At 53.8% G+C, this 12,248-nt stretch overlaps 2 protein-coding genes across 4 annotated transcripts in view; both read left to right on the plus strand.

Annotated features, from left to right (window-relative positions):
- The first annotated feature begins 851 nt into the window (after nucleotides 1-851).
- On the plus strand, nucleotides 852-3,745 carry LOC123955085 (putative uncharacterized protein WWC2-AS2). Its single transcript, XM_046026609.1, has 3 exons — nucleotides 852-931; nucleotides 3,043-3,104; nucleotides 3,378-3,745. Exons 1-3 carry the CDS (start codon nucleotides 852-854, stop codon nucleotides 3,743-3,745), a joined length of 510 nt encoding a protein of 169 aa, XP_045882565.1.
- A 94-nt stretch (nucleotides 3,746-3,839) lies between these two features.
- The window catches only part of PLPP4 (phospholipid phosphatase 4), a 112,059-nt gene continuing 103,650 nt past the window's right edge, over nucleotides 3,840-12,248 (plus strand). For all 3 annotated transcript variants that reach the window (XM_046027283.1, XM_046027284.1, XM_046027285.1), the window contains exon 1: nucleotides 3,840-3,984. In XM_046027283.1, coding sequence (XP_045883239.1) covers nucleotides 3,929-3,984 — 56 coding nt within the window. In that variant the 5' untranslated portion in view covers nucleotides 3,840-3,928. The remainder of the gene's footprint in view (nucleotides 3,985-12,248) is intronic.

The raw sequence follows: 12,248 nt of genomic DNA on the forward strand, positions 1-12,248 counted from the left end.
TGGATTGCTTTATCTGACCTGCTTCCATTTCTTCTCTCCCTTGTCAGTTCATTTACCTGCTGGGGCGGCAACATAGCATTTCTGGAGAGCTCTAGCATTTGGCACGTAGCCACAGCTGTGTGGCTGCCGGAGCCAACCACCTCCAAAGCCATGGAAATGGCTGCCTGCTCCGTGGGATATGGGACACCAAGAATGTCATCTTCAGTGTCCTTTCACTGGAGAGAGAACCTGCCTGCCCTTTCAGAACGACCTTCCTTAAATTACAAATTCTTCCATGAGGGAGAGCCCACAAGGTGCCTGGATCCCGGCTTATATAATGAAGAAGGCTAGAGCTTTCCCTTGAAGCCAGCTTTGGTAAATGAAAAAGGAGATCCTTGGGGCAGATGACAGAGCTTGCTGGTAGGAGTACAGGAGGAGGGGACGAAGAGACTGGGTGGCAGGGGACAAGCCTGGGGTGACATCAGGGCTTTGATTAAAGGCAGTCCTGCAAATCTGTATTGACAAAGGCAGGCGCACCCAGGATAACTCATTCACTGGTGAACGAGGAACTCCTCATGAGTCCCTGGAACTCCTCATGAGTTCCTGGGCTTACACAGGAACTCATGAGGCGTGTGAGCGGTTTTCCATCTGCCTGTGTCTGGCATGGAAGGGAGTGTGCTGGCCTTTGTTCCTTTGCTCCACGTCAGTTTCCCTACTCCAAAGTATATTGTCCACATTTTCCATTCTCAGCAAGGGGCTTAGTGTGAAGTTTCCACTCCCAGCTTTGGGATGGAGCCTGTGACCCAGGCTTGAGACCATCCCTCCATCACGATTCCCTGGCCACCGTGATTGGTTCATGTGGGGCGGTGCCAATGACCGGCAGCGACACTTTTGCTGGGAGCGCTGGGGTCAAGGTCGAGGTCGTTCCCACCAGATTTGATCCTGAGAGCATGTAACGCTGGGATTCTTGCAGCCCGCTTGCAAGTACCAACTACCCAGGAACCTGAGATGGAAGCCAGTAGAGTGTGGCTGGAGCAGAGAGGTGGGAAGAACCAATAGAAAAGAGTCAGGTATCAGATGGGAGGTTGAACTGCTCACCTCTTTAGATGTATGTGTTTCAAAGTTACTTCTTTTTTAAAAATATTTTATTTGTTTATTTGACAGAGAGAGATCACAAGTAGGCAGAGAGGCAGGCAGGGGTGGGGGCGGGGGAGCAGGCTCCCTGTTGAGCAGAGAGCCCGACGCGGGACTAGATCCCAGGACCGTGAGATCGTGACCGGAGCTGAAGGCAGAGGCTTAATCCACTGAGCCACCCAGGCGCCCTCAAAGTCACTTCTTAATGACTACAGCAGTGAGATCACTTGCCCTTTCAAACTCCCTCTGTAGGCATCTCAAATACAAACACAAATGATAAACAGAACGTGGCACAATGATTCTAATTCTGTGATCTTGGTGAGGGACTCTGGTGAGCAGCATACTACCACTAACTCTGCACCGTGAGTCTACCCGCACTTTGCGCCTCTGCTCCGCCAGGGAGGGGGACTGACTATGCCCTCCAAACCCCTTCCAACCTTCTGCACCTACACTCTTGCCCTCACCCAGGATCTCCTCCTTTAGCATTTTCCTGCTCGGCTTACAAGAACCAACTGTCCTCTACAAGGCTAGGTCCCTGACCGTCTCAGACCAAAGGAATGACTCTTAACTTTTGACCTCTGAGTGATCCAGGTTTCTGAAGCGCTACTTTGGACTTAGTAATACTGCTTTGCAAAGTTCCTTGGCATTTCTTCATGACTCTTTGGCTCCCGATCTTGGGGGAGGATAGGGATTATGATTCTTAGCACCTAGCACTCAGTATTGCACCAGCTGCTCTCGGCTGATGTTTAATAACATGGACTCTTGTTAGTATCCTCTCCTGGAATACTGCCACCTGCCAGTCTCAGTTCTGGGTCATCAGAGTTTACTGGGTTGACTAGGGCATCTCCTACACTATTTTTTTTTAAATATTTTATTTATTTGACAGAGAGAAATCACAAGCAGGCAGAGAGGCAGGCAGAGAGAGAGGAGGAAGCAGGCTCCCTGTGGAGCAGAGAGCCTGATGCAGGGCTCGATCCCAGGACCCTGAGATCATGACCTGAGCCGAAGGCAGAGGCTTTAACCCACTGAGCCACCCAGGCGCCCCTCTCCTACACTATTTTGCCAACCGATGGGATTTCATTTGTGTCCCGGATGTTGCAGGGCCCAAGACACAGAGGAGACAGGACCGCACCTCCTCCCTCCAAGTTCTCACTCCCCCCAGACCTGACACCTCAGATGAGGCATATAGTGCATTCATTCATTTATTCACCAAAGACTCACCAAGAACAGTGTGCCAGGCCTTGGGTCTACAGTGATGGGCAAATCAGACACAGTCCCCGCCTGCGGTCTGGATATGAAGTCCCCTCCACACAGAGCTGGGATTGCTTTTCCTCTGCCTGCTTCTCTGTCCCTAGGCCCTGAGATGTCTGGGCTTAGGTACTTGCTTGAGTCTGTCATCCCCTTGGAAGTAGGGTCTGTCTGTCCTTTGCTGATGCAAGAATCCTCCTTGGAAGGTCTTCTTTCTTCCTACCTACTCCCCCTTTTGTCCAAGACTGAGATCTGGCTCCTCATTCCCAGGGACTACCCTCTACTCCATTTCTCCTGCTCACGAAGTCCTGGCTAGGTCTCTCCTAAAACCCACGAGATCTGGTCTCCTCAGGGACAAATTAATGGTTAGTTTGAACTTTGCATCTTGAGTGTCCGTTTGGTTTAAATTAGTAAACCTAAGGAAATGCACGTAATCATGACAGGTGATGGGAAAATAAAGCCAAATTCCCTCTGGGCTCTGGCTTGAGGCAGTGACCCCCAGGCCACCAGCCAGGGTTGATGGTCTGGCCTTTGACTATGAACCCCAAGGATGACGCTCCTGGTCTAACCTGCAGCCTCAGCTGCCTCAGGTGCTCAGGACTGAATGCTGTGTCAGCGACCAGCGACCCGGATGGCCTGTCGTGGGCAGCGATCGTGCCAGTCTCTTTTTTTGATTTTCAGAGCGCAGCGGCCCAAAGATGCTAAGGGTGGAGGTCGGAAGAACTCGTCCCAGGGGCTGCCTGGTGCTGGTGGTTTGGCGTGGAGCCAGGCTCACCTTTGTCCTCAGTCCGTGTGTCAGGGCGTGGAGCCTGGCTGGCAGTTCTGAGGGCAAAACGAAGCTGCGAGTCTTCTCAGGGGAACTTCCTAGGGAAGGGGGGAAAAAAGAATTTCAGGTCGGAAAGGAGTCGGGAGAGCAAAAAGCGGGAGGGAGGGAGCTCTGTTCAGCAGGGTGCCGGGGCTTCCTGGGCCGGAGTCCCCCAGCGCGCCTCTGCCATCTGCCCACGTGCGGGCGGTAGCCGGGAGCCCGGGGCCGGAGAGCGGGAGTCGGAAGCCGAGCCTGGAGCCGCAGAGCAGCCGCAGGCGGGGACCCAGCGAGCGCGCTGCCCCGGGAGCCGAGCGCAGCGGCCGCCCACTGGCGGGGGAGCCGGGGAGCGCGCAGGGGAGGCGGCGGCCGCGGCGGCGGCGGCTGGGCTTCCCCGGGCTTCCCCTCCCATCCCGGGGCCGCGGGCGCACGGCGCGGACCGGGGCGCGGAGGCGGCGCTCGGCGCCAGGGCGCGGGGAGTCCCCAGGGCGCCCCCAGCTCGGCGCGGGGCTGCGGGGCGGGGAGCGGCGGACGCGGCGTCCGCGAGCCCCGGAGCCCGCGGCGGCTGGTGGTTTGGGCTGAGCCCTCCCCAGCGCCCGCCCGCCCCCGCCCGCCCCCGCCCGGCGCCCGCCTCCCGCCCCCGCCCGCGGCCTGGAGCGCGCCTCCCTCGCCGCCCGGGGTCTAGCGAGCCCGCGCCGGTGGAGCTGCGAGAGCCGCCGAGAGCACCACCGCCGCCGCCGCCCCGGGAGCTGCTCCGGCCGCACCATGCGGGAGCTGGCCATCGAGATCGGGGTCCGAGCCCTGCTCTTCGGGGTCTTCGTGTAAGTAGTGGCGCGCTGCGGGCGGGGGCGCGCGGGCGCGGGGACCCACGGACCGAGCATCTCTGCGCCCCAACTTTGTTTGCGCCACCGCGTCCCCTCGGGGCCTGGATTCGAGGGGTCCTCCCCGCCCAGTGCCGGGGATGTGTCCTACGGGACCCTCATGATCCCCTTTCTGAGATCCGGGCCGCGGAGGGACCCGCGTAAGCCGGGCTAAGACTCGCTCCCGCCACCCCCACCGCGCCAGGGAGCGGGGCCGGCCGCCGCTGGGTCTCCTCGCCGGCGCCTGTCGCGGGCTGCGCACCCGCTGCCGGGCGAATCGGGGCTGCTCCCCGGAAGCGGGCGCGCAACCCCGCTCGCCCCCTCGGGAAGTTTCTCCTTGGGTGCGATCTTCGGAGCCCGACGATTGCAGTCCTTCCTCCTGGCCCTTCTCTAGCCCCTCGCCGTGCCCAGGGCCGGGCTCCATCTCCTAACCTGTGCCTGGCTTTGATGCCCCGGGGTTCAGGTGAGCGTTTTCCAAGGAGACGTTTGCGGTAGTTCTCCGGCTGGAAAACTGTTGCTGCGGAGGCTCTGGAAGTCGGGGGCCGCAGCCCGAGCTACGGGCCCCCTACGCCCTGAGCTCAGTGCGGAGCCCTTGTCCGCTTAGGGTGCGGGAGGGGGCTCTTGGGGACAGCAGCGAAATGCCCCTCCTGTCTCCGAGCGGCTGGTACCTGGAAGTAGCGATCTTGGAAAGAGGAGGGGGCCCTGGTACAGGCTCTTTCAGAGATGTCTGAGCCCCAGGGCGCCACAGGGACCCGCTACCCACCGGCCTCCCGGGCCCAAGCGGCTGGGAGGGGTCTTGTCTCTGGCCTTCAGCTGCAAACCCTGAACACACCTCAGCTCAGACCGACTCCACAGCCCCTTAGATCTCTTGTGACAGAGGCGCCGCACCTGCACTTGACCCTCTATTAGCTGGTCAGGTTCTCTTTTTCCATCTGCCCATGGTTGTTTTCTGACAATGCTGTGAGTATTAAAGTTGCATGAACTTTCTGGACTTGCTGGCTTCTTTTGAGAAGCCCAGACAGCCGTTCCAAACAGGAGGCCCCTCTCTGGATTCCTGCCCCGATCTGGAGTCATTGATGGCAGGTGGGAGGCTGTGAGTTGACTTCTGTTCCTGCAGCCCAGGGTATACACATGGAAAGAAAGACCCTTTCTTGCATGTTTTTCTTTCCTGGGGATCAAATTCATCCAGAGTATTATTCACAGCGTCATAAAGGATGGTGAGTTCCTCCAGATGCGGACAAGCCCCCTCTCCCAGCTTCTGACCAAACACTGCTGTTATTCAGTGGGAAAAAGGAATGAGAATTTCAGCTGGGTTTTGAGGCAGTTGGGAAAACAACAACAAAACAAAACAAAAAACACTTTTCCCTTCTCCTCCTGGATTTTTCTACCTTTGGAATAGACATTAAAACTAGTGATAGCGTGTGATCAGATGCGGACAGTTTCCAGTTGGCAGCTAGGCTAAATCCCGTTGAATTGTTATGTGATAGAAATGATAAAACAGTGTTCAGTGCACGGTAGGATTTAACATTTATTTGGGGAGTGTGTGTGTGAGTAATGCTGAAATAAGGGGAGGTAGGCTTGTAGGTTGCCTGGCTTGATTGTTGCTGGGAATTGTCAGATTAAAAAAAAGACCCGACGGTGTGCAAATATTTATATTGTTTACACATTTCCCTTCACATCTTCCTCCAAACATTCATGAGCTGTTTACAAATAGATGATGGTCTGTGCCGTGGGTTTGAAGATATGATAATTATTGGTTTACGTGCTTTTTGCTTCCTCAAAGAACGTTATGTAAAAATCAGACAGGCGGTTTATATTCTTTTTTTCCAAACTTCCCCTCTTATTAATTAATGGGGGATCTGCTCTCACCCAAAGGGAAACACTTGGGCATTGATGGTGTTTTTGGATGATTCCCTGATTTCTTATCAGTTGGACATATTAACAGTGTGTCCAACGTGTGGTTCTTTGACCTGCAAAGACCAGCTTTGGTATCACTGGGAGACTCCCTCGGTGGGTGGGAATCTTGGATGTTTAGATGCTGTTATCATCAAGTAGATAGCCACCATCGCAAGGACAGACTGGGCGCTCACGGATACAGATGACCTTTTGTTTTCTTAGATAAGCTCTGGTGAGATGACAGAGGCTGACTTTTGGAGGAAGTTTTATTCTTCCTTTTGCCAGTGCTGGTCTGATGGCAAGATTCCGAGGTTTGTACCCAACTCTCCTCGTGAAGGTGGTGATCTCCGTAGCAGGCCCTCACCTGAGTAGGTGGAGAAATTTCTGGGCAAGCTGCATCTACTTTCGCTGTGGCTGAGAAATTCATTATCTGCTCCTGCTTGGTGTAGGTCCCCTATTTCTCAGGATAAGAGAATCATCGTTTTGGGGGGAAGATACCTTGCTTCTCTGCCAACTCGTGCCTCTGGGGGAATATCACCTGTGCACGCATTTGTTCTTGGATTATATTTGCTCTGTGTGAGAGCAGGATCCCACCAGCTGATGCCCACCTGCTCCTAGGAGTTCGAAGTTAACACTAATGAAATGCAGCTTTGGACCCTTGGGTTGTAGGTTATATGTTATATGGCTATATGCTTTTTCTTTCTCCTTAGGGAACCAGTTCTCTGTCTCTAGACCAGGTTTAGTGCCTAGGTTCGGTAATTCAGGGTCCCAAGAGAATGCTCTCCAGGAAACCCCCATAGATCATCCAGGAGGTGCGCCCTGCCTTTTGGGCAGCCCTGCCTAAGAAATTCACGCCACCTGGAAGAAAACTAGGAACGGGTAATGCAAAGCAGGGCTGGCACATAAAGCCTAACCTAACAGGAGATAAATTGGTTAGAGGACCCCAGTGTTTAGGAAAAATCAAAGTATAACGTGTAGCTTTGAGGCTGCATTTAGTGCTGGGAAGCTGGCGTGGAGGCCCCTTTGCTCTTTCTTATGGACTGTGGACAGAGCAGAGAGCAGGAGCGCCATGGGCTGTCTCTGTCCTGCTGCAACCCAAGACTCCAGCAGAGATCCTGGGAAGCCGGCCCTGGACCTTGCTGAGCCTGCAGTGTGGCTCCGAGGTGGTCAGCCAACAGCCCCGCAGGCAGGTGCCATAGGACTAGAGTATATTACCTCCCCCCGCTGCCCTTGCTGGCATGTCAGTGCTGTTTATTGAAGACTTAGTATGTGCCAGGTGGTCATGAAGACAGTCACAGATACCATGCAAGCCTTGTACATGCCTGATGGAAGGGTACATTAGCAGTTGTGCTCATGCATGCAGAGGCTGAAGCACAGACAGATTGAGGAACCGCCCCTGTCACAGAGCTAAGAAGGGCAGCTCTGAGATCTAAATCGAGGTGCTCCTTCTGTGTCGTTGGGACACTCAGTCACCTCACTATACTGCTCCGGAAAAAATAACAGCCAGTGAAAGGCACTCGGACTTACTGTGCAAAAGGCGTTCTGTGGGATTTCTCCGGTTTCGTCTTGCTTGAGATGTTCTCCCCACTTTACAAGTAAACCAATGTTTACAAAGGGTAAGTAGCTTGCCTGAAGAGACTCATCTGGCAGGAGGTGTAGTCTGGGTCTGAACAGGCGGTCGGCTCTGTGTCCCCGGGCTGCCGACCACTGTTATAGAATGGGTCCAGCACCAGGCTTCTGAGACTAGAGCAAAGTCGACCGCATTCTAGAAGCCATCTCCTTCTATGACCCATTGTCTCTGGAGAAGCAAATGAATGGCCTGGAATGATGTGTGGAAAGCGCTGTCACTCTGGTTCTCACATTGGAGTTTCAGGGTGACATTTCAAAGAGGGGTGGTAGTGGTTAAGCTTCCCGGTCCCTAAGAGATGGAATTGGGACATGTTACAGATTTTCAAGGGTCTTCCTTAGGTCTCTGGAGCCCAGAGGGCGAGATGTGGAGAGAAAATTGCAGGTCAGAACCTAAATGGTAGGATTTAGAAATGGTGGCCAGTAGGCTTGTGTACCTGTTGGCCTTTGTCTCCAGGACATCAGTCTGTCCGGAAAACCCTTTGTTTCTAGCACTGCAGAATGGGCTCTGGAAACATGAGAAATGCTGCGTCAGAAATGCTGACGGAGGGGGAAGGTGGTCTACCTCTTTCACCCGTGAATCTGTGTTCCCTGTGGTCCTCGGTCCCTTCCTCTTCCTCTCTCTCCCCTCTGGGGCTCTGGGTGGCCCCCTGGCTGGGATGTCCCTGTCGGAGCTATGGGGCTGCTCGGGACACTGGGTTGCTCAGGGAATGAACGGCGTTTGCCTCAACTCAGATCAGTCCTGCATCCTTCTTGGAGCCCTTCGTGGGCTGGGGGCCTGTGCCGGGTGCTGGGGATATTTGAAGAAGGAAGACTCGGGGCGAGGGGCCTCCCCAGAGCTCACAGGTTGGTCGGGTGAGCACACAGTGGGCCGCTGTTTGCTCTTTCCCCGGCTGTAATCACTGGCTTTGAAAGTTTTGCCTTCAGACATTTTTCTGGGGGCGGGCCCTTGTGCTGGTTATTTCCTTCCCCTTCGTTGGTACACCTCGGTTGGTAGGATTCGAACAGACCCGGGGAAACCTGGCACTTCCGCTGGTCCAGGCGGTTTGCTCGAGGGCACTGGTTGTCGGGTAGGTTTTTGAAGTGTTGGCAGAAGGGAACACACTTTCGTTACTACCCCTCAGAGTCCCGTCTGGGGCTGTAGGCCGGGGACGGTTGTGGTAGTTGGACAAAGTGCTCAGTTTATTGAGAGGGAGGGAGTAATGAGTCCCGGGAGGGAGAGAAGGAGGAGGCAGGGGCCAGGGAAGGCTGCCCAGAGCTGGCATCCCACCTGAGTCTTGAGCATCGAGTGGCAGGTGTGGAGGGCCTGGCCCGAGGACATCCCTGCGGACAGAGTGTCCGGGAGCCAAGGCTGCAGGGTTTAGAGGCGTATTTCGGGTGGGGATCAGGTCCCTAGGTGTGGCCTCAGCACAGAATGTGGGTTTGGAGGTGGCTGGTAAGAGTGGCGAGAGGTGAGTCTGGGACGAGAATGTGGGTGCCCTGACAGGAGGCATGGACATTCCCTTAGAAGCAGTAACGGGGGAGCCCAGGGAGGTTTGAAATGAACAAGCCTCATGCTCAGATGCTTGTCCAGGGCGGAACGCGATAGCTCCCTTCGGTACAGAGGCTGTTTGCTTGGGTGGCGGTACTCAGCTCCGCCGCTGCCTCTGTGCTCCACTGGGGGCCGTGTTTTCTTCTGCCTGGGGTTGTGGTCAGCCGCCTCCATGTCTGGCTCCAGACTGCTGACTGCTGGACGGTGGGGGCTGGGACTCTATTGTTATCTTCGTTGTTTTCTTTGTACTCCCAGCCAGGCCTTCCTTGGCACGAACGTGGTCGGTGCCTCCTGAGTGCCCACCGGACTGCACGTGATTTCTGGCCGTCACCCAGCCCTCCAAGCGATCGGCTTCAGTGCAGGACGAGGCCTCCTCAAGTGTGGTTTCCTGACCACCTGCGTCAGAATTGCCTGGGGCTCGGTTCCCACTTAACTGAATCAGCATTTGGGGATGGCGTCCTGGGAATCTGCATTTTTAACAGCAGCTCCTTCTGTCCATCACACATGGGAACTCCTAACATGCAGTCTACACACTCTTGTGGTAGGAGGGTCTTCTCTGGTTCTTTTCTCCTTTCTGGTCGCACGGGAGACTACCCTTCCCGAACCCCTGCCATAAGGTAGGGCTGCGTGGCACATCGAGGCAGCGTAAATCCCGTAGTGGCCTGTCGTTGTCCCTCTCTGATGGTGGCGAGCACGGAGCTCTGTGTTGCGATGACAGAGCTCCAGCGTGCGAGCTGTGGGACAGCGGCCCTGGAGAGCCATGCCCTTGGCCGTGGGCATTGTGGGACAGAAGGAAACTTCGTGTTAACGATGATATGGGGGATTGATTAGCTACTGGAAAACAAATCTGTTCCATCTGGCGAATGCACCTGGAACAGTTTTGCCTGCTCTCTAGAAACAAAGAGTCACTGAGGCAAAGTGGGATAAGGGAAGCGCATGGACTTTGGAGCTAGGCAGGTCTGTGTTTGGAGTTTGGCTTTGCCCAGTGATTAGCAAGTTGCCTAAACTTCCTTCATGTGGGAAATGGGAACCACACTCAGCATCACTGGACGTTAGTAAAGATGCTTTAAGTGCTGACAGTACGCAGAACAAAGATCAGATGCTTCTCCCCACTCCTGTGACTCTCCGTACCCACGAACGGGAGTGTTAAATGAGGGCATGTTCAGCTTATCACAGGGGCTCAGCAAATGGTAGTTAGGACCACTGTCCTTCTATTGAGACGAATCCATGATGTATGCTGAGGAGAAAAGCTATAGGCAGTTAACGGTACCCAGATTCAAATGATTTACTGCAGCCTTTCTATAAAATAATAAACTTGTGTAAATACGTTTCAAGGGATTCCTTTTAGCCCCCATCAGACACGTATGTGAGTTGCCGTGAGCTCATTCAATGGGTCACTCCCCCCCCCCATAGAGCAGTGTGACTGGCTCCCTGTTTAAGGAAGGGATGGCCTCAGCACTGTGCTTTCTCGTAGGTCACTTACGTTTACAACAGCGATTTTAGGATATTGAATCCGAAGGGGTATTAGCAGAATTGCCTCGGGCCATGGGGAGGGAAAATGCTGCATTCCCATCCTTTACTTCCGAGTCTGTGTTCATCACCCAGGGCTCCGTGAGAAGCCCGGCGCAGGGACTTTTCCATCAGACTCCCTGTCCACCCCCAGTCGGTGCTGGGCTGAGTGTGCCGAGTGCCTCTCCCCTCCCTGGGGAGGCTTCTGCCTGGTCATCTGATAAATGAAGCAGCCTTCCATTTGAAATATTATTCGCCACTGTAAAGTGAGTCTGCTGAACCTGGAATCCTGAGAATTGATGATGTTTTGCCACAGGGAGATAAATGCTTGTAGTACAGCAAAAAAGGAGAGCATTAGTTTCATAACTTGTGGGTAAAGTCATCTCAATTAGTTATAAGTTTATGACCCACCCAAGGCTCATAAAAGCTCCCTACTTTTATTGTTCTGTGATAGTGTTTTTAAACATGAAAATCATCTTAGTCATAGTTATTTCCATAAAAAATACAATCTTGGTGTTCCGTGGATGGATTAGGAACCCTGGTTCATGGCAAGGAGGTGGACACGCACAGAACCAGACCTGTCCGTGTGTTCTCATTGGTCAGCTAAAGGCACGGAGGTGTCCAGGGGCTTGGAGATGTCCGGGATGGGTGAGCAGGAGGCATCTCTGAGCCCAGGGATGGCTGCATCACCAGCTTTCAGGATGACTGTGAAAAACCATCGTGCAGAGCTGAGGGATGAGTTGTTTTTCTGTCTCCACCAAAGACGAAGGAACGAGAAACAGGGTCAGAAGCCGCAGGAGCATCTAGGTTGGTTGTCAGAAAGGTAGCAGGCTGCCAGTCAGTGCTAGACGTTTCCTGTCTCCTTTACCAGCGGGTTTTAAAAACATTTCTATTCAAGCGTTAGTACGAACTATATGCAGTTGCTGATATTTGACTGTCTTGACCTACAAAAAGAGGAATTGCATTTAGCTCAACCTAAAAATAATATACACAAGGAAAAAAATACATGATTTATAATTGAACGGCTTCCCAGAATATGCTTTACCCATCAAGCCCCATCCCCCGCCCCCGGGGCGCCACCACCCTGACTTTGAACATCATTTTTGAACTCTGTGTAAGTAGAATCATACAGCGTGACCTCTGGTGGGTGACGGTCGCGCTCAGTGTGCTTTAGAGGTTTATCGGTGTTGCACTTACTTGTAGCTTGTTAATTCTGATCCTTGTAGAGCCTTTCCTGGTATGACGGTACATCTTTCTTCTTTCACTGTTTATGGGCGTTTGGGTTATTTGTTGGCTTGGGTGAGCAAGCATGATGCCGCTGCTGTTTCTTGGGTGAACATACTTTGTAATTTCTGTTGGGCATATACCTAGGCGTGGAAAGGCTAGGTTATTCATTTGAGGTTTTTAACGAAGGATTTGGCCTTTCTTTATCTACTTCTGACATAGGGATGTAGTCTGTATCCTGCTTTACTCTCCATCTGTCGAGCAGCTATTCTGTGTGAGTCCGTGGTGGGTCTGGTGAATGACATTGGGGAGCCAAGGGCTGGGGCCCCAATTGGCAGGTGGGCGGGCAGCGTGGCTGAACATGAGGGCCTGGGAATGATTTCCTCACTGCTGATTCTAAAGACAAATTTTAGCCTTCTCATCTGTAAAGTGGGGACAA

The sequence above is a fragment of the Meles meles genome, chromosome 13, assembly GCF_922984935.1.
Source record: "Meles meles chromosome 13, mMelMel3.1 paternal haplotype, whole genome shotgun sequence".
NCBI classification, from domain to species: domain Eukaryota; kingdom Metazoa; phylum Chordata; class Mammalia; order Carnivora; family Mustelidae; genus Meles; species Meles meles.

What these genes read in the sequence shown, in the direction of transcription:
- LOC123955085 (XM_046026609.1), top strand. Translation starts at nt 852, where the DNA reads ATGACCGGCAGCGACACTTTTGCTGGGAGCGCTGGGGTCAAGGTCGAG. An exon ending in AGATTTGATCCTGAGAGCAT is followed by an intron (nt 932 to 3,042) that starts GTAACGCTGGGA and finishes TTTGATTTTCAG; the next exon opens with AGCGCAGCGGCCCAAAGATG. An exon ending in CTCGTCCCAGGGGCTGCCTG is followed by an intron (nt 3,105 to 3,377) that starts GTGCTGGTGGTT and finishes TGCGGGCGGTAG; the next exon opens with CCGGGAGCCCGGGGCCGGAG.